This window comes from Onychomys torridus, chromosome 3, assembly GCF_903995425.1.
Source record: "Onychomys torridus chromosome 3, mOncTor1.1, whole genome shotgun sequence".
Classification (NCBI taxonomy): Eukaryota; Metazoa; Chordata; class Mammalia; order Rodentia; family Cricetidae; genus Onychomys; species Onychomys torridus.
Window position 1 is genome coordinate 29,372,842 of NC_050445.1, and position 22,033 is coordinate 29,394,874.

Here is a 22,033-nt window from a genome sequence, read left to right on the forward strand (position 1 = left end):
ATAGTCCCCTGTAAGAGTAGTGTGCACTCTTAACCATTGGGCCATTTCTCCAGCTCCAGTTTTGTATATGTGTGTCAGCAAACCAAAATGAGGCACAGGTAAAAATACACATTGTTAAAATCGACAAAATGCAGTAAAATCCATGGTAAGGAATAGATTACCTATGATGGCCTAGAGTAGAAAGAAGGAAGTTCAGGGGTTATTATGATGGCCTATCAGTAGAAGAGCAGTTAAAAAGAAACAAAATGCAGATAGTAACAGACATGCAGGCAAGAAGGTAGTGCTGTGAAGAGCATGGGATACTATGTAGACACATCTCTCAAGGACTAAAGGACCATGGTTTAAGGGGTGGTCATGAGACACAGAGACGTGAAGTGAGTTAAATGAGGAAAGCATGGGGATGTGTCCACAAAAGTGCCCTGACCGGCTCCCTGCCACAGAGTTCACACTAGTCTAGAAGAAAGCAGAATGGAAAGAGTCAGCCCAGCCTCGTCCCAAACCTCTTAAAGATTCTCAACAGCTACTCAACGCATTTTAGTCCTCCATCTCTGTTGCAAATCTAAAAGTAAAGCCTTCTCAAGTTTAGCCCAACTTTTTCCTCTCTTAGGTATAATGATTATATTTTACTGTCATTTAGAAGAAGAACTCAGTGGAGTGAAGAGGAGCTGTTTCTCTAGTCACAAAGTCATGGCTAAAATCTTCGTCACCAGTTCTGACAAGGATGGGATGTTTTACCTTATAGACCTTATTCCTTATAATGGGAAGTACTGGTGGAAATAGTGGTTGTGGTGTGCATGTGTTACATACAAAGAAGAGAATTGAAAAGATAGGATCAAGAGAAAAGAGATAAGGGAGAAGGGTGAAATGTAGTGTATGTCAGATGTGTAAGACACCCAGTTAAACTTGAATTTCAGAAAACCAGTGAATAATTTTTATCACAAGTATGTCCCATGGAAATTTAACTTGTACTGTTTTATTTGCCACAGTCTGTGGTAACCTTAGCAATTCAGTAGTGGGACCATGGCTGTCCAGCTGAGAGTTCCAACTGCCTTGTATTTTATTGCCTGTGAGTATCATTGGAATGACATTGTGCCTTAGCCATTAACCAATCAAAATTAAACTGACACAGACAACCAAACTCCATGTATCTGAAGTACTACTATATGCCAGCTTCTGTATTCTTATAATCACATAAAAACTGAACAACACGTTTCTGCAAGAGAACCCATCTGTTTGTCATTCCACTCCCACCTTCCCAAACCCCCAAACCAGGTAGACAACCAAAGTCTTACAAGTCTGTGGCTCTTGACATGGTGTAGCCATACAGGCTGTGGACATCATAGTGAAGGCCTGAGTAAAACTCTGTGTCCATGCAGAGGGTTCCTACCAACAGAGAGCCATTCAGGACGCCTAGAGAAAACATTCATCAGTGTGGCAATTCTCCATCAAGCAACCATAACAAAATAGACATCTAATCCTTTTCCTCCATATTATTGTACCTTCACCAATCCCCACTTGATAAAAAAAAAAAAAGATAGTGGCAGGCAGAGGCATCTAAGAAACCTGCTCAAGGCCCTGATCAACATGAGGTCCCTACTATCTATCTGCATATGCTTAATCTAAGGGAACTACATGTACAATGTTCAAGGATGAGTGATGTAAATGGGGGGTTATTCTCTTTTATCTTACAGGTAAAGCAGAAGTCATGTAACATTGGATATTTCATTAGTAAGAACTCAAATCTCAACCCTGAGAATCCACACTGTGGCTTTTATTTTTGCTTTTTTTTTAAAAAAAAGCAAAACTGGTCCATGTCTTATAAACTCATTTTTTTCTTCTTTCTGTGCAAGCATACCTGGTGTGTTGTTCTGTGTAAGCTCTTACTAGGAGGCAAAACTCCAGAAAGACATGTGAGAAGGAACAAATTAAGGTTAAAACTTCCCTACCAACCAGGTAGGACAAGGATTTGGAGCAGGAAATTTAACTGAATGGTAAGCTGTAAGGGAAGTTATACTTCTGGACTATGTTAATTATGAGCAGAACAATAAAATTTTCCTAACGCTAAAGGTAGTTGCATTTGTGTTATCGTCATGAGAACATGTACTGTGTGGCCATAAAACCATGAGAAGTGGCTCCATTTGGAGGGAACATGGCCGGTCCCAGGTTAATTGACAAAAGGCTGTGGAGACAGAATGAAGTGTGTGTCAGAGCAAGCAGACAGTGATGTAATGAGGTTTTACATAGAAAAACAAAAACAAACAAACAAAAAAACTTAACAAGAACAATATTAAGGGGGCTGGAGAGATGGCTCAGTGGTTAAAAGCCCTGGCTGCTCTTCCAGAGGATCCAGGTTCAATTCCAAGCACCCGCATGGCAGTGCATAACTGACTGTAGCTCTAGTTTCAGGGGATCCAACAACTTCACACAGACATACATGTAAGCAAAACATGAATACACATAAAACACAAATAAATTATTTTTAAAAAGAATAATATTAAGAGATTAAGAAACAAAAATGATAAATTGATCTAGAATGACAATAAAAAGGGTAGGAAACACAGACTGAGTAGAGAAGAATGAAGTTGTTAGGTAATTGTGGAGATTTTGCAAAAGTGTAAATAGTCTAAATTCAAAGACATTCAGAACTCCTGCAGAGTCCAGAGGGGAGCTGAGAAGCAATAAAACCTTGGTCTCTGAAGAATATAAAGGGTGGATAAACACAATAAAGTTGTTAGAGACTGTCCAGATGCCCATCCACTCAGTAGTATTCTAGAAGTTCAGGGGCTTATTTGTGAAGATTCACTTCTCCTGAAGTCGATGTATGCCTAGGGGGTCAGATTCTGGCAAAGGAATATAGGTAGCTTAGATACAACCCTTAGTCCATCTCATCAAATCCTCTTTACCTTCTCCCCCTTCACCTACAAATCTTGAACCAAAGGCCTTCATCATGGAAGAACCAGACAATGCAAGAAACAAGATCTTTGATCCTCAGCTTGGATTCAGGCCACCCATACCTTACTACAGTGTGCCTTGAGTCAAGTACACACTTTCATAGTTAGTCCACTGAGACTCTTGTGTTTCCTTTTTCCCATACCATAGTCTATTCTACACTGTCTACCATTGTTGATCTTCATTGTCAACTTGACTTGATTAGATCAGATCCAGTACATTCAGGGTAGTATGGCTATATACTTAACTGGATTTAGAATCCAGGATTTAGGAGACAAACTTCAGGATTTGTCTGTGCTTCTAGGGAGGTTTAACTGAGGAGTGCAGACCTAAAGGTGGGTAGTACTATCCCATGGCCTGGGAGCTCAGACTGAATAACAAAGGTTGGTGAGTACCAGCGCTCATCTCTGCCTTCCTAAGGGGGTCCACTGTCAACAGCTGCCGTGATGCACTGCATTCCTCTTATCTGGGAGCCAGGATGAACCCTTCATTCCTGGAACTGTTTTTGCCAGGAATTTTTTTTCATACAAGAAAAAAAGTCAAATAACACACTTCCTCCTTTTCATGCAAATACACACATTCTTCAGGAGACAAGAAAATCACTCTTGACTTGAAATAGGACCAATAAATAAGACATTGAAAGAACAATTGATGATTGATCTGTATTTTTAATGAGAAAAGAGAAGTAAAAAGGAAGGAAAAATTATAGATTTACTTTAATTCAATAAAGTCTTATCATGAAGTATTGTAAAATTCTCAGAAGGTTTAAAAAAAATCAAGCTACTTTAATGCTACTCTCCATTAAACAGGGGACCATTGATGCATTAAACCATGACTAGGGCTGAAGAGATAGCTCTGTGGTTAAGAGCACTGGCTGCTCTTCCAGAGGACCTGGGTTCATTTCCCAGCACCCACATGGCAGCTCACAACTGTCTGTAGCTCCAACTTCAGGGAGTCTGACACCCTCACACAGAAATACATGCAGACAAAACATCAATGCACACAAAATAAAAATAAACAAATAATTCATTAAACTATGGCTACTAAAAATGGGTGGGGAGAGAAGGAGGGAGGGAGAAGGAGAGAGAGAGAATGTGAATTATAGAATTATATATGTAGTTTGGACTGTAGAGTGTTTAAAATTTCTCACACAACCCAAAACACAGTCTCCTGAAAGATTTGGATGCAGTGAGGTAGAAAAAAGAATCCAGAGCTGTTGTGGAAGGGCCACCTAGTGAAGAGCAGGGGTGGGGTGGGGTGGGGATGGACACATGGTGGGGTGTCAGATTAACACTTTAACCACATGTTGCCTTTTGCAGTAAAAGGCAATCAGTGGCCATGGGGTGCCACATAGACTTTAGTAAGAGTCATTGGGATATCTGGGAGATTCATTGAGCTGGGAAGCTAACTGCTCCTGGCCAGGCTACGTGGCTCTCATGTTACTTAATTGTATCTAGTTCCAGGATCACAGGCAAACAGGAACACTTACTGGGAGTGAAAGGAGGAAAGTTCAGGTTGTTGGATTCACACTTGTGATTGGAACCTTGGAGAAGCGTAGATAGTTCATCCATTTCCTTCCAAGACAAAACCCACAAGATGGAAAATGTATTGACATAGAGGTAGCTGGTCAGGAAGTGCTTATAACTAGAAGCCAGAATATCCAGGTCTCCTCCTAGCTCCTTTTAGCATTTTAAACACCCTCTCCAGCTTTCCTTGGCCTCTTTATCATTTTTATAAAAATAAATAATTTGGCTTAAATTGTATCGAAGTTATATTACAGTTCTAAAGAGACATTGGACATATTTTAATTTTATAAACTTATTTAATCTGCTAATTAAGATGTATAATTTCAAAGGTTGATCTTGGCCTTATAAATTGTGAAGATTTTATTACTGGTGTTACTGCTTCAGTGTATCTGAAAAACTGAGGACAGAGTGATATTCTTGCTCTTTTCATTTTCTCAGTCTTATTTCCACTGGGGAACAATAAAAGAATATAATTGTGGTCAAATACATTTTTCTAAAGTGAATTAAAAATAAAATAATATCTAACCTTGCCAACAAAGATATCTGAAGTTTTCAAAGGAAGCTGCTCAATATTCTACAACAAAACCCACAAAGCCCTCAAAGTTATTTTTAGTGATTAAATCTTTATGAACTAATGCAGTAAATTTAGCAATCATCACTTTTAATGAGGACTATTATAAGTTGAAATTAAGTTAATAAAGAAAAAAGTTAATTTCTTAAGAAAACAAAGAACTTTATCAAAATGAAACAATCAGTTGGTGGTAAATGTAGAATAAAAACATAGTGTTTTAGGAGCCCAATTTCCCAGATATATACTGGGCATGGAGTAAAAAAAATCATATGCCAGTATGTCAACCAGACTATATTACTATGGATCAGGGTCAACATCCATATGAAATTTTGGCATGTCCACTTCCAATGGATATTTGAGTTTGGAATGATAACTTACAATCCACACACCATCAAACTCCAGAACTTTGTAAAATTGAGTGAGCTGCTGGGTCCACCACAGAATAGAGGCTGGGTTGGAAAAGTCGGGAAAGACTGACTGTCCTGGATATCCCTGCAGAACAAAGAGGAAGGCTGAGGCAGTGTGTACGATGGTCCGGTTTGTCACTGATTATTCGCTGCTATTTCTTTCTACCAGAAACCTCATATTGCTTATTATTTAGAGTCAGTCTAGCCTTTCTGCCATAAAATCCAAATATATAATAAAATGCCTGCAAGGATCCAGAGGAAGAAAAGCTCACTGATTAATTGAAAGTCTACATCCTTTCTTATCTAAAAATGTGAATTTTCAGTATGTAAGGCCAATTAGGAGATGCAAGATAATGTCTTCTGTCTGTGACTAGGAAGCTGCACCCATGAAACGTCAACAACATGGTTGCCGTAACAACGCTTGTGCAATGACAACACCAACTGGCATACAAACTTGGATGGGAGACATTTCACGAGGGCCGACTCCTAGGTGAAGAGCTACAGATAATGGTTGCCAAGAGAGGAAGAATAGGTCTTCCCCAGTGATGACCCCAAAGATAGGTTATCTAATCCCAAGTGGTCAGCCCAAAACACATGTACATAAGAAAAACACTAAATGAACTCAACAGATTATACTCATAATCCTTATGAATATATATCAATAATAATTAAAGAATGAGAGGCCACGAATTTGAGAAGGAGTTGGAAAGGGCAGGGGAGAAGTTGAAGGAAAAGGAGGTGGTAAATAACATAAATAATGTAGCCACATAAAATTTATCAAAAAATAAATTTTAAAAAATTAAAATAAATTCTGGAAAGTCCAAGTGTTATATACTTTAAGAGAAAGATGATGTATGTTTAATATATTGTTAATTTAAGATTATATAAAATTTGGGGGGCAATTGTTATAAATAATTGTTGATTTCATCATATAAACAACATTTTCAAATGCTTGAATAAAGTTACTCTTACTCCTATCAAAAGTATGCAATGCAATCTCTCTATCTTTTCTACATCTATCGAGCAGAAGGTCTAGGCATTCTATAATCACACAAAGGTATATACAAGCCAAATTACTAAAACATCTGGCTTACTAGAATATAAACTGAAGTATAATATTCTTACTGATTTTCTCTGTAAATTTATAGTTTTGGAATTTGGAATAATTTCATACTCATACAGTTTACTAGTTATATTAAGTAAGCTGGAAGAATTCTTTTAAAAATGTGTTCTTTGCCAGTGGTGGTGGCACATACCTTTAATCTCAGCACTCAGGAGTCAGAGGCAGGCCAATTTCTGTGAGTTTCAGGCTAGCCTGGTCTACAGAGTGAGTTCCAGGACAGTTAGGGCTGCTACACAAAGAAATCCTATCTCAACAAAAAGCAAAAACTAATAATAATAATAACAATAAAGTTTAAAAAATTTAAAATTCCTTTTTGAATATGTTGGGCCATTTGGGTTACTGATTCTTTGTTTTAGTTGATGGATGTCAAAGAATTATAGGGGTAATTTTCACATCCCAAGGACTGAGTGGTTTTGCAACAGATTCGCAACAGTGGCGTAAGAGAGGCCAAGCTAATTCCACTGTAATAACCCAATGCGTTTGCAACATCCCACAACTTGCCTCTACTACTATTATCTCTGCCTAGGCCTTAGAACAAATGATTCTTTATATTCGCTGGTCAATCGAAGCAGTCACCTAATTAATTCTCTTAATTATAAAAATTCTTCATTTCAGCCCACCCTACTAAAACGGCTCATCCGATGAGGATCAGTTTTAGATAGCCACAGTTTTTATTTGACTGTGGCCTCTGATCTCTACTAACACATGAAAATGGGCCCATCTGGTGTTTTAGAGATTCACGTCTAACAGTGAAAACAAAGGCTTGGTTTGGAGAAGAGCTTCTCTTTCTCTGTAGAGCTTCAGAGAAAGTGAAAAACAAATGGAAGGACAAATAATTCAAGTCGACTAAGTCAGTGAGGAAAGGAGAGCAGCGTGGAGGACAGGGCATGAACATCACTGAAAAGACAGCTGCGCAAAGCAAACGACCCAGGAGCTATACTACGACACAGATTTCCGAGATTACACTGCATTTTTTATAAATGTCACATAGTTCAGTCATCTGGGTTAACTTTATGTGTGATTGGAATAAAAGATTAGCTAAGAGAATCATCGGAAAGAACATAGTCTTGCAAGTACTGTTGTTCTGAAAATCAGCTGTTTGGTCATTTATGCCAGTTTCTGAACTTGATACCACGGAGTCGAGCCTGGGCTTTAGCTATGAGTTTTGTGTAAATTAAGAAATATATTAACTGAACCGGATTCCATATTCATCACGTGCATCTTGCCACATTTCTGAAGTTGAACTTAACATCTCAGGGAAGAGAAAGTTTCTACTCATGACATATTTGTTTTCTATTATCTGAGCTATTAGTGAGTTTGGGACTAGCATTTTATATCTCTTAGAATTTTAATAACTTTATTATCTTATCTATTAGTTTAGAGTAAAACTACTAAAGCCATAAAAGTATCAGTTTTGCAACTTGCCTCCCACTTACCTTCATATAAAAAGTCCAACCTTTGCCCAAACTATCATTTATTCTGAATTTCTTGAGAAATTACCTCGCCAACAGCAAAGCCACTGGAGCTCATGATCCACACTCTGCTCTTGCTTCCATTGGCATAGACCTTGTAGCCAGGGTCCTTAAAGATGCCAGGGTTCTAATAAATAGGCAGAGTATAAATGTCATTTTGGTAAGTGTCTTTTGCAACTTGAAAGCAAAAATGAGGCACCAAATTGTTTGAACATACCAGAATAATTACATATTTCTGTCCATTGTCATGCAGGTCCTTAGCAAACTCTGCGAGCTGGGGGTAAGCCTGTTCATCAATAGTGAAATCTTTCCTTCCAGCCATGTAGTCTATGTCTGAGTATTGCACATCCTGAAAGATAGTTCTGGGCAGTTAGAACCTAGGAAATAATCACCTTGCTGATTGGAAGGTTTTCAATTCAGTTCCTAACCATTAAAAGATAAGCCATATAGCTTCATAGTCCAGGAACTCTCAAAGCTTGGCTCCTAGAAATAAATAGGCCCTCTATGACAGATGCTTCTACTCTCAGACTGTAGCAATGTGTCCCCATCCTGCTAAAAGTATGTCATGAGGTACCTTGAGGGACTTAAGATAGGAAGTGTGTATCTTCTTTATCCCTGTAATTTGAGGATTTGGATGTTGGACATGTAGCAGGTACTCATTAAATGCATATTTGAATGAACATATAAGGGAACTTAACCACAAACACTTTGGATCTCAAACATCAAGTCAAAATATAAGTTCATAAAAGAAGAAAGGGGTCCTTTGATCTATTAAACTGCTAGAGGAATGATTAATAATGTTAAGTGACAAAGAGATATAGACATTTAACTAACCAAACTCTCTTACATGTATTGTTTGTGTGTTTGCATATCAACGTGTGAAGACAACATGCCATTATTAATGTGACTGGAATATAAACAGGTTAAAGGTTAGTGGTTAAAGAGGTAAAGTATGACTGCAGCTTCAGTATGGGCACTTGACTCTGGATATTCTTTGTTTTCCAATTTTCCATATACTCCATGATCATATGAAAGTATCACATATGATCTTCATGTGGCTTAAGGTTTGTTGCCCAGAGTGGTATCATCTGTTCTGATCTCTAGTAGTTACTTAGGTCCTGGGAGCCACACATATCCATGGAGAGGGGCACTCCCAATCAGGACAGAAGAGCACATTTGTTCCCGTAACAGTAGCAGAAGCAGAGGGGGCCAGAACAGAAGGAGCATGACTACAAGTCAGGTGACAAGAATGGTTTGTATAAATCGGCCCTTCTGATGAGTAGTGCAATCCTGGAAAAGTGGAACCATACAGTTCCTTGTTTGGAAAACAGTGAAAAATGGGAGCTAGCCAGGCCTGAAAAAGCCTTTCTAAGCTAATACAGGCATGCAAAGTATTGACCTGGTTCTTCCTGAAGCTGAGTGTTTTCAGACAGTATACCTGGGGAAAGTAAAGTTAAATACTGCCAATTTCCCCTCAGCACCAAGCAACGTGTTGGGGATATTTCTCCTAAGAAAACTTGATCACTGTATCAGCCCTCTTGGATTCTCTGGCTTCAGGCCAGTCATTTCCACCCATATACCTTCCACCAAATGCTAACCACATAGACATATGTCCGAACTAAAGTTCTGAAGCTTGAAGAGTTAGTCCTGAGGAAATTCCACAACTTCATTGACCATGCGAGGCGCTCATCAGACGTTAGACACTTGGAGTTGTCTTTTGATTTACAGGAGAACTTTGAACACCATAAATACTTTGCAACCACAGAGCTCCAGAGTTAATCTGGAAAGAGTTTTGCAAGGTAGCTGTGAAATTAGCTTACTGTAAATCATTATTATCATCTTCGGCTCTTGCTGACCACATCACCACTGATTTCACCCATAAAATGATAGCTGAGTTTGACGGTGTTCATGCTCAGGGCTAGCTGCTTTACATGCATTATGTAAAATATTTCTCATCCCCCTCCAAGGTAGGTGTAAAATTTTTACTTTTTAAAGGTAGAAACCACAATATACAGCTATTAATTAACTAACCCAAGACTGCATGGAGATATAAAATGGCAAGACTAAAACTCAAGTCCTTTGGCTCTATGAACTATGCCCTTTGCATGGGCATATGAATAATTCAGTATACTAATTCCTAATGCTGTGTGTCCCCCTATCAATCAATCTATCATCCTATTCTTCCATCTTAATTGAATGGAATGCAAAGAAATGAAATTGTATCTTAAGCATGATAAGGAAAGCCTCAACTTACATATGGGATCTCAGCATCACGATTTCGCTCTACAACCTGTCTCAAACCATTAATGCCACCATAATCCCTGCGGCTGAGCTGGAAACCAAGGCTCCAGTAGGAAGGCAAGAATGGCCGTCCAACAACCTGAGAAGAGAGGAGCAAAAGCACCTGAGTGTTTATAACAATGAACAAGCCCATCTGAATCATTTGTTCCTTTTCATTTTCTATAAAGTCCCCAGGTCTTGTCAAAAACAAAAGGAGTCTCCTGTTGCAAAACTCCAAATCTCATGTCTCTCATCACTGAAAATAACTAAATGTGTCCCAACAGCAGTAGAAGTGATACAAAACAGGGTTTTCAGAATATTTTGTACTAATAATATCATTTTATGGCAGTGGTTCTCAACCTGTGGGTTGAAACTCCTTTGAGGATCACATATCAGATAGTCTATATATCAGACATATACATTATAATTCACAACAGCAGCAAAATTACAGTTATGAAGTAACAACGATATAATTTTATGGTGGAGGGGTCACCACCACATGAGGAACTGTACTAAAGGCTGCAACAATTAGCAAGGTTGAGAAACAGAAAAGGAAATGGGCTGGAGATGTAGCTCAGTTGGTAGAGTGTTTACCTAGCATGCAAGAAAGTGTTGGTTGAATTCCCAACAGTAAAATTTAAAAAATGGAGGAAAGAGGAAAGCAACCACTGTCCTATCAGGTCAGAAGGTGGTGTCTTGTTCTTTTCTTTTTGCTGTAATAAAATACCCCTAATAAAAGCAACTTAAGGGGACAAGGTTTATTCTGGCCCAAGTTACAGCCAATCATGGCACAGAATTCAAAGCAGCAGAAGGTTGAAGCTGCGGATCATATTGTATCTAGGGAGGGAAGAAAGAGGGAGAGAGAGAAAGAGCAATGAATGCTTCTAATGCTTTCCTTGTTCTCTCCATCCTGCCTAGGAAATAGTCTCATCTGCTGTCAAGATAGGTTTTGATATAAAATTAATTTATTCAAGAGAGTTCTCTATAGGCATTCCCATGGGCCCATCTCCTAGATAATTCTAGGTTCTGCCTACTTGACCATTAACACTAACCCTCATAGATGGTGTTTGCTTTGTTGCTGAGTGGTGCTGAGACTAGAGGCCAGAGTCTCATGTATGGCAGACGAGCACTCTACCACTGAGCTATAACTCTGGCCCTGAAACACAGCAATATTCATTCATCCAATAATCTCTTAATGTTTGCAGTGTCATAAGGTCCCTCTAGGCACTGAGAATACGATGACACAAAGCCAACAGTATTCCAGGCTTCACAGAGCTTGAATGGCGTAAAGATGACTCATATAACTGCAGATGGTGGTGTTTGACCATGGTGAAAGAGTGGCACCTTATGACTCGAGAGTGTGATGGGTGGAGAAATACTGGATGCTTGAAGTAGTCAAAGTTCTGAGCACCTCAAGCCAATACTCTAAGAAGAACCCTGTCCCATATTATTCTGAGTCCCTGCTCCCTCCCTAATCAGAAGTTTTCTCCCATTTTATATAATTCCTTCCTTCTTATTTATTTATTTGTTGATTGAATGCACTTTTTGGATTTTTGGCCTTGGGTCTTGGAATAATTATACCCAGAGGAACAAGAGGAGGTGGACAATGGGCATGCCTACCAAGAAGAATTAAACTTTCATTTGCATTTCTCAAGGATTCCTGGATGGTGCCTACAGTAATGCAGAAAACATCCAGTCAATTCACTAAAGAAAAAAATGAAATACTTGTGAGCTCAGCATTTATATCCATAATATGTACTAATAATTTTAACTTTCTTCTTGTTGACTCAAACAAATGGATGATAAAGTAGCAATAGCCTCAGAGTAGGGAGGGCAGACCCATACCTCCAGGTACTCCTGAACTACTTGCTCTGGCGTGTTTCCCAGGAAGATGTAAAAGTCAAGAATGCCCCCAGTTGTGCGGTAAGTGATGGCAGGAGCAGGCTGAAGTGTGACCTCTGGAAGGATTAAAATGAATGATTAGCATCTTCTGAAAACACACATCTCTTGGAAGCATGAATAGCTTAAGTTATCACAAATTCTGTTTCATTTTCAAGAGAAAAATGAATCACATCCACTCACTTTATCTGAATTTTGTTAGTTTGAACAAGATACCCATCAAAAGGGAAATTTTGTTTTGTTTCATATTGCTTATGAGGAAAAAGAGAAAATTTTATTGTTATCTGGCTATATTAGAATAAATTTCTATGATATATCAGTGGTTTAATCCAAATGAAAAATATTATGGAAACTTATCAGGTAAGTTTGACATATATATACACATACACACATATATATGACAGTTATACTTTTTAAATCAATAGTGCTTCTTGGCACACACTGATTAGAAGCTAAAGGAAGATGGGTATAGAGTGGGGCTGAGATGCAATGCACAAACACAGTCTGCAGCCTACAGGTAGACAGCATGACACATGCTCAAGTCTACAGGTATCTTTGGAGTGTGTGCATCAATGGATGCTATTATTCACAAAATGTCTGGAGAAGCATCCCATCAGAGGAAGTACCTGAAGGAGGTTTAGGTCAAGTGTCTCTAAGGCTGAGCTGGATCTCTGAATGGCTAAACTGCTGTCAGGTCCTAGTTTCAGTAGAAGCACTACATGTAACACGTGACTATTATATGAGGTTCTCATGATAAAGGTAATCCTTAAAAATAAAAACATCATATCTAAATTTATTCCTATCCAGAGAAGTTAAAAAAGAAAACAAAAACAAAAACAAAACTTCCTACCCATAGCATTGCTGTTCAACAGAAAAACTCCCAAAGAAGCCCCACTGGTATCTTCAAGGCACAAGAAGAATGTGTGTGCTCCATAAAGATTAACCATTCCCTGTCAACAAGAAAGGAAAAACAGAAGTAACAGGATTATGTGTTTAAAATATTTATCCTGAAATACACCTTCAATTCCAGTACTTAGGAAACAGGCAAGAGGATAACTACTCTTAGGTCAGCCCGTGCTACCCAATGAGTTCCATGCCAGCTTGATCAACACAACAAGGCTCTGTCTCTAATAGACAAAGAAATAAATAACAAATGTGATTCAGAGGACCAAAAAAGTCATGAATATACTTGTTCAACATTTAATCGTGTTATACCAAAATGGCATTATCATAGTAAATGGGGAAACATAATATGGTGCATGTATTCAATGGAATACTATTCAGAAAGGATATACTGCAATAATACAGCTCAAAATGTTACATGAAATGGAAGAAACAGGCAATACTGCTGTCTTTGAAACATGCAGACATGCAATACAAGAACAGTTAACAAGGAACTTTCTATCTACTGACTCCACTGAGAATGGCCCTTGATTGGTATTCTACTCTACTTAGTTACTAAAGCGAGAAAGCATCACTTTTGAAAAAGCATTTTCTTCTCTTCTTTTGGTGATAATGGTATGGACTCCAAAACCTCACATACACTTAAATGTAACTTTTTATTACTAACATACTCAGTCCTTTTCATGGTTTTAATTTTGAGACAGGGTCTTACTAAGTATCCCAAGTTGGTCTTGAACTTACTCTATAGGACAGGGTGGCCTTTTAGTTGCAAGGCTCCTGTCTTAGCCTCCTGAATAAGTATGATTATGTGCTTGCACCAAGAGGCCTGCTTGTTTTCTAATATTATCTTATTTATCTTATTATCATTAAATTCTAATTTTCCAAGAAAGTTTTTTTTAATTCTGTATTTCTAATTTAAAAATCTATTAAGCTCAAGAACAAGTAGTCCCCAAAACAAATTCATGTAAATTGTGAAAAATAAGACATAGCCATACTTTTGTCAGCCATTTTTGGGAATGGATGAAGAATATTTTTGGCTGTGAGCTATGAACAGGGCCCAGGGTAAGCAGAACCTCACCTCTGTGGGAAGGGCATCCCTGGTGAAGATGGGCCAGGTGTTCCAGCTCATGTTGTGGAGGTACTGCTGGTGTACGTGTTCACCCAGCCCATACACATTGGAACTGGGCAATCGGAAAGACAGCTGCAGGTACTGCTGATCAAACTGGAGAGGCCCAATGCCTGTGTCCAACCTGGACAATGAGGAGAGAATAAGAGTCACAGAAGCATTCTGGCTCTGCAGAAAACTGTGTCTGCCTCTCCACATGCATTCAGAGATGAGTGACCTCAGATTTCAGCAACAATTTTCATGCATCCTCCAGGGTGTTCTCATGGTATCATCAACTCTATGAATTTAGTAGAGCATCATAGGATGGGACTCCATCATCACAGGTTTATGACTGGAGGAAGAACCAAACTGTAACTTGATATCTCCAGATACAACTGTGGATGCTAAGTTTTGCTAGCCCAGGTCCCTCTAGTGAGGTATACAGCCTTATAGCACACAGGTGACTGGGGACTTGCTAGTATCAGGATTTGGGTGCAGATTTTTTTGACATTAGTATTCATATTTCATGCCATGTAATTTGTGATGTAAGCCCAAATTGGTGTTAGGTAAGATTCAGAGGTAATGATACTTTAGTAATTCAAAACAACAAAATTCCCTAGTCCATAACATATGAGAACCATAAGCATTTGTGGATACTTACTATAAACGTATATCTGAAACTTAAGCAATATCATTATAGTTTCATACTCTTTGCTTTACAGTCATAATAGATTGCCATTGTTAATTAGGCATGGTACTAATTTTGCATTTTTCTGAGGTTCAAACCCATTTCCGTGTCTTACTCATCTTGCTGTATAAGTTAGGATGAGTTACATGGGGACTCTGGATTCATAGATAGACAAAGGGTGTGGAGCTCACAAGACTCTATTGTTGCTCTTCCGCATTATTCGGATGCTGAAGGGCTTATTGATGACCTCTACATAGTAGCTCAAAACGGCCTCATCGGCAGTCCCATTCATGAGGTTGATGTTTTCATGAGGGACTTCATAGCGCATCTCATTGAAATCAGTGATCTGAGAGAAGAAAATAGAATTCTGAGTAAGACCACTTCCTTGTAGCTCTGTGGAAAATGCTGCTTTGGAAGCAGTGACCCATGAGAATGCCTCCAAATCTTGGCCCTGTAGATTTTGGTTTTGGAAGTGAAATCATCCAGACAGTGTGTCCTGTCAAGTAAAGATGACTGTCCATCTCCTCTAGAGATGCCTTTAGAAAGGAGACCTCTGCACTATCTATAGAGTTGTATCCATTGGTAAATTCCTTACTAACCTTAAAATGAAAGCGATTGGATGTCTGGTACTCAGCTGTCAAGAGGGCATCAGTGATATCATTTCCAAAAAGAGATGGAGATGCAACTTTTTTCAATTGAGCAGTCAACCCTAAGGTAAATGAATGAGGGCAAGAGACAGTATTAGCTTTCATTTAGCAGCTACCTTGGCTAGACCACAGTGAGTTCCTGGGACCATTGGGCAGTGCTCACCTTTGCTTGTATTTGTAAGGACATTGGTGACTTCATAACCCCAGTTCCTAGGGAAGAAGCATGCAGGGACTTTGGTATCTGCCACTGGATTCCAGCAGCATTTATACTGCCATCGACAGACATCCTATAACAATAGAAAAGAGCCACAATTACATAAAATAAAGGAAGAAAAGTGTTAATTACTTACCAATTTACAACCCATGTTATTCCAGGGAAGATTTGAGATAGGTTATAATTAAACTCACCCATGTATTCATCCTTAATTTATTTATACAGTTATTTACCCATACAACACACATTCTAGATTTAACAGAGAAGAAAATGGTAACACAGATAAGTAATATTTAGCTTGTATTTCAGTAAACTAACTGTTTAGTTGGAAGTCTGAACAATTAAAATAGTAATGATGGCATGATGAGTTGAGTGTTCCAATAGAATATCTCCCAAAGCAAGAGAAACACAGGCCAACTATTTTTCCCAGGCTAGTAGTCTAGGTGGGGAGGCATTTTAGGTAGGTAAGAGGTAAATCTGTTCTTAAAGTACCAGGGCAAGTTAGATAGAGAAAGCAATGGACATGGCAAGATCAAGAGATGGGCACATATTAAGCTTTTAGGGAAGGAATTTGGAAGTAGAAGAAAAATATGAATGGACTCCACCATTTTGTTATGTACACAGCTAGGATGTCTGACCCTTATTAAAAGAATGCATCTGCCAGGCGGTGGTGGCACCTGTCTTTAATCCCAGTACTCAAGAGGCAGGGGCAGGCGGATCTTTATGAGTTTGAGGCCAGCCAGGTCTACAGAGTGAGATCCAGGAAAGGCATAAAGCTTCATGGAGAAACCTTGTCTTGAAAAACAAAAAAACAAAACAAACAAACAAACAAACAAAATGCATCTGGCATGGGTTCTACTATAAAAATTAAGATGATGTCATACCATCGCTTATTTCCAAATACTACTGACAAGAGTTTTAGGTGCCAGTAGATGTAATTGTTCTGAAAAGCCAGAATGACTTTTATAACTATAATGTAAATATTTATGGAGAAAATCCTAGCATTTCTAACCATACAGTCTTTTGAAATACACACTTATTATCCCAGATTAAAAAGTTCCCACCTGGTTCTTTCCACCTAAAAAAAAAAAAAAAAAAAAAAAAAAAAAAAAAACCACTGCAGATGAGAAGAGAAGGACTTTGGGTATCCCACTGCCTCTGGGGCAGACACTGAGAACTTCTACTACCTCTGAAACTGAGGTCCATGAAGCCCCAAAGGTCAGTTTCACTGCTGTAAACTATGTCAAAGTCTACAGGCCTCTATAAAGAACAATCAATATCCAGTTAAACATCATCTTTGTGTGTGCAATCTGCCCTGACAGTTTCTTTCAGCCCCACTTACCAAAGGTCAAATCCTGGAGACGAGTAATTACCAATAAATCAAACTCTGTGCCCCTTTCATACATTGCTTCCCCATAATACCTTCCGTTGTCTTCCATCTCATTTCTCACTAACCAGAAAGCCCTCCTAAACTCATGTCTGGACTGTGGGTATTGACTCCTAACCAGTCTCCTTATTCCCTACCCTACCCCCATAATACCATATAACCCTAAACCATGTCCCTAACTTATCTCCCAAATAGATTCTGTGCCATTTGTCAATCAGATAAAAATAGCTAAAAGAATTTAAGAAGAGACAGCCGACATGGAAATCAGCTAGCTCACCCCTGTGTGATGCCAGCATCGTGGCAAGAGTTTTTGATAGATGCTTAAATCCTATTAACAATGTATACAACTTGTTTCAAAAACAGCAAATCTTATTTTTATATTTATTATTTTACCACACTATTTCCTATGCTTAGATAAAAATTAAACTTTATATAGTTTAATTTTCTAAGAGCTACTGTGATTGAATTACTGGCATTTTTAAAAAAAGATCTGAAAACTTATTGAGATTTCAGAGAGGGAAAAAATGTATTTTCTTTGTGTGTGCATGTGATGAAAAAGAAATGAAATAATATATATATTTTAAAAACTAAACTTACTTTTATTTTCAAAGAACATTACTGTATTACAAGACTTCAATAAGCTCTACATAAAGTAGCAGAGAATTGAAAAGTAAATTTAAGAAAATTTCTGGTTGCAAAATCAACTTTCAATCTATATTAATAATAAACAGAAACTTTCCATTTAAAAAATAATATTTAACTGGAATAAAGCATTAAATAATTTTTAAAAATTAAAACAATGGCGGGGCGTTGGTGGCGCACGCCTTTAATCCCAGCACTCTGGAGGCAGAGGCCAGCCTGGGCTACCAAGTGAGTTCCAGGAAAGGCACAAAGCTACACAGAGAAACCCTGTCTCAAAAAAAAAAAAAAAAATTAAAACAATGTACAGTGTGTGTACTGAAGATAAGAGTGATTTTTCGGATTTACAAGACCTATTCCAATCCTATTGTAACTACAGTAGTAAGAAAGGACAAAAGAGCCACTTAAAAATCAGATAGCAGAAGCCAATCCACACTTACGAACTATGTTCTTTTGGTAAATCAACCACAACTATCCAGAAATCAAAAGCCATATCTCACACTTGACAGTGGCTTTAACAGGCAGTGATCACTGCAGATTCAGGGTGGGGCCCAGTGGAACTCCACAGCGACTCACAGGGGCTTGAGCAGAGGCTGCAGGCCCAGGATGGAAACCAGATCTGACTGAGGGTAATTCTCATAGCCACGTAGACAATTCTATAACCCACATAGGGGCCACGGAAAGCCACTGGCCTAGCGTTGGGACTAGCTGGGACCCAGGGTGAGTTCCACATCTCTCAGAGCAAGCTACAGATCCAGGCAGGAGGCCTGAGCTGACCTGGACAATTCTTTTGACCATCACTAGAAAATTCTGGCCCTAAATACCAGTTCCACAGAAGAAAAAAACACCAGTCCTGCCCCAACTTGGTCCTCTCCTGAACACTGTTAATTCTTTCACTGAAAGAAGCAGGGAGGTTCAAATTTAAGAAAAAAGAACTTTCCATAAAATTTGTGCAACAGTAGGGTTTCTGACCTTGTCATTGACATGGCATTCTGACATTGTCACTTATGTGAATACTTCTGGAAGAACCACAAAGTGCAATGGAGCTTGTGAATGAATGATAAACAAATGCTAAAACAAAACAGAAGCATTGTTTATTTGTTCAGGATGTAACTATAGTTAATATCTCAAATTAAAAAACTAGGAAAAACTTTTTGAGAAATGGTAGCAAGTTTAAGTTGATCAACAGTTAAACAATAAATAATGATAATTTAAATTAAAGGTAATACATATAAAATAATCATCAGTAAGAACATCATTATAATCAAAATAAGCATCAGCTATAAATACAATGAATTCTATTTGCAATAAAAACTGAAGCTATGGCTGGGTGGTAGTGGTGGCGCATGCCTTTAATACTAGCACTCAGGAAGCAGAGGCAGGTGGATCTCTGTGAGTTCTAGGCCAGCCTGCTCTACAGAGTTCCAGGCCAACCAGAGCTACACAGAGAAAACCTGTCCTGAAAAACAAATAACAAATTTGTTTTTTAAACAAATTAACAAATAATAAATAAACAAATAATAAACCAAAAACCCCAAAACTCCTAAAGCTATGAAATACCCAGAAAGAACTTCACTACAACAGAACTTCACAATAAAACAAATATTAAGGACAACATACACACACAAAAATGTATGATTTTCTTTAATCCCAGTACTCAGGAGGCAGAGACAGGCAGATTTCTGGGTTTGAGTCTATCCTGGTCTACCTAGTGAGATCCATGACAGCCAGAGCTACAGATAAATAGATAGATAGATAGATAGATAGATAGATAGATAGATAGATAGATAGATAGATAGGAGGCAGGCAGACAGATATAAAAAATAAAAGAAAGACTGTCTATCTCTTTATAGTAAGAAAATATACTAAGATATCAGTTCTTGAAGCCTAAAACTTAACAGAGTCTTAATTCCTACTTAAATATAACAATACTGGATAGAAACTGTAGAATACAGGCAACAGAAATGAAGTCCAAATACACACCACTAATACGATGTAAGTCACACAGTAACAACAAAACAAGGTTCAAATATTTGATATTCTCATGGACATCACCCAGGAGGGAAATCTGTCCTTTTACACACATCCATTGGGAACTCAGTTGCCAGCTACTCAATTTCAGAGGCTCTTGTTACATGGAGTAACCTAAGCTCAAGTGACTTAGTCAATCACACTTGCAAGCTGGCCTATTTCTAGAGGAACGGTAGGCTAGTCCACAAACATTTAACCTTTCCAAGGTCATCCCACACCTGGAAGTGGCTCCAGCATTGTCCTCTTTCTTCTCCTTCAGACTTTGGAACATGTCTACACCTGCACCTCACTTTCTAGCCTGTTTCCTGTACTTCCTTAATGCACATGTTTATTTTATTAACATCAGGACAAGAAATTCCAGACACATAAGACTCTCCCACCATTTCTCCCTTCCCAATTAACATACTCATTTATTTAAAATAAAACTCTGTAGGCTACGAGCAAGGACCCCATGGCTGACCTCTGTCACCACCTGACCGGGTGCACAGTCTATCCTTTCTGACTCAGCGATGTTTGGACACTCAGGAGTGAAGGAACCTGTAAAGAGAGTAGAGACCAAAGTTGATACTTGTGGTATAATCACAGATACAGATACTAGGTCTGTTCTCTAATTAAATCACTGGCAGCTGATACAAGTATTTGTACATAATCAAATCACTGGTAGCTTATACCAATATTTGTGCATGATGTTCACTTCTTCAAATGTTAAATCACTTATTTTTTTAATTAGTTGGTTGACATTTTTGTAGCATGAATCTTAAAATGTTCTTATTAATAAAATCAAACCTAGGAGCTAGGTATTGGGGTAAATGCTGGAAGATCAGAGAAGCAGAACAAGCCACAGCCACCTCACCTTGCCAATTCCTCAGCTGATCCTGTTTCCTCAGACTGGAAGCCTCTGAGTCCTCATCCAGAATTAATCTCAGCTGAACTGCTGCTAAAAGCTTAACCAGCTCTAGTTCCTGGTTTTTCACACCTTATATACCTTTCTGCTTTCTGCCATCAGTTCCTGGGATTAAAGGCATGAGTCACTATGCCTAGCTGTTTCCAGTGTGGCCTTGAACTCAGAGATCCAGGCGGATCTCTACCTCTGGAATGCTAGGATTAAAGGTATGTGTGCCACTATTTTCTAGCCTCTATATCTAGTGGCTGTTCTGTTCTCTGACCCCAGATAAGTTAGTTAGGTTGCACAATATTTTGAGGAACACAATATCACCACACTTTTTAAGACATATAATCCTCTGACCATACATTCAACTCCTTAAAACATGCAATTCAAAATGTGCTACCTGATTTCTTATGTCAATTTGACACAAGCTAGAGTCATTTTAGAATGACCTCAATTGAGAAAATATCCCAAGATAGGCCTCTGAGCAAGTCCACAGTGCATTTTTTTCAGTTAGTGGTTGATATGGGATGGCTCAGCCTATTGTGGGTGATGCCACCCCTGGGCTGGTGGTCCTGAGTGCTGTAAGTTAGCAGATTGAGTAAGCCATGAAGAGCAAGTCAGTAAGCAGCACCCCTCCATAGCCTTTGTTTTAGCTCCTGCCTCCAGGTTCCTACCCTGCTTAAGTTCCTGCCCTGACTTCCTTCAGTGATGGACTGTTATCTAGAAGTTTAAAACAAAACAGATTCTTTCCTCCTGAAGTTGCTTTTGGTCACAATCCTTATCATAGCAACAGAAACTAAGACACTGTGGTTTTCTTTAGTTTTTACAAAGTCGAAAAATTATTCACTACCAATAATTCTAAAACACTTTCATCAAACCCTAAAGAAATCACACAATTATTAGTGATCTCTTTCTAGTCAGCTCTTCTTCTGATTTTAGGAAAAATACGCATCTATTTTATGTCTCCTTGTATTTGTCTATTCTGGTTCTTTTTTATAAACAGTTTGTGTCTCTCATGGGCTTGCCAGTGTTCTTCCTTATGTCGCTATTTCATTCCCTTTGGTGGGTAAATCATATTCCATTATGCAAACATAGCACAACTGATGAACATTTATGTTGACTCCACCATGTGTGTGACTGTTACACGTAATTCTCTTCTTCAGCAGTTTCTGTGTGAATGTTTTTTTTTTTTTTTCTCTTCAGTTCTTTTGGGTCCAAGTGTGAAAATGGAATTGCTGAGTCATTCTTTAATTTGTCTACAAACTGCAGAAATGGCTGCATCATTATTTTCCTTTTGGAAATA

General features: G+C 38.4%; 1 protein-coding gene across 1 annotated transcript in view; it reads right to left on the minus strand.

Annotated features, from left to right (window-relative positions):
• The window catches only part of Mgam2 (maltase-glucoamylase 2 (putative)), an 83,375-nt gene that overhangs the window by 56,228 nt on the left and 5,114 nt on the right, over nucleotides 1-22,033 (minus strand). Inside the window, exons 2-14 of the mRNA XM_036181843.1 lie at nucleotides 20,302-20,378; nucleotides 15,734-15,857; nucleotides 15,523-15,632; nucleotides 15,115-15,269; nucleotides 14,209-14,380; nucleotides 13,078-13,177; nucleotides 12,174-12,286; nucleotides 10,303-10,428; nucleotides 8,266-8,397; nucleotides 8,077-8,175; nucleotides 5,425-5,538; nucleotides 4,439-4,523; nucleotides 1,293-1,410 (exon numbers count right to left, since the gene is read on the minus strand). Coding sequence (XP_036037736.1) covers nucleotides 1,293-1,410; nucleotides 4,439-4,523; nucleotides 5,425-5,538; nucleotides 8,077-8,175; nucleotides 8,266-8,397; nucleotides 10,303-10,428; nucleotides 12,174-12,286; nucleotides 13,078-13,177; nucleotides 14,209-14,380; nucleotides 15,115-15,269; nucleotides 15,523-15,632; nucleotides 15,734-15,857; nucleotides 20,302-20,378 — 1,525 coding nt within the window. The remainder of the gene's footprint in view (nucleotides 1-1,292; nucleotides 1,411-4,438; nucleotides 4,524-5,424; nucleotides 5,539-8,076; nucleotides 8,176-8,265; nucleotides 8,398-10,302; nucleotides 10,429-12,173; nucleotides 12,287-13,077; nucleotides 13,178-14,208; nucleotides 14,381-15,114; nucleotides 15,270-15,522; nucleotides 15,633-15,733; nucleotides 15,858-20,301; nucleotides 20,379-22,033) is intronic.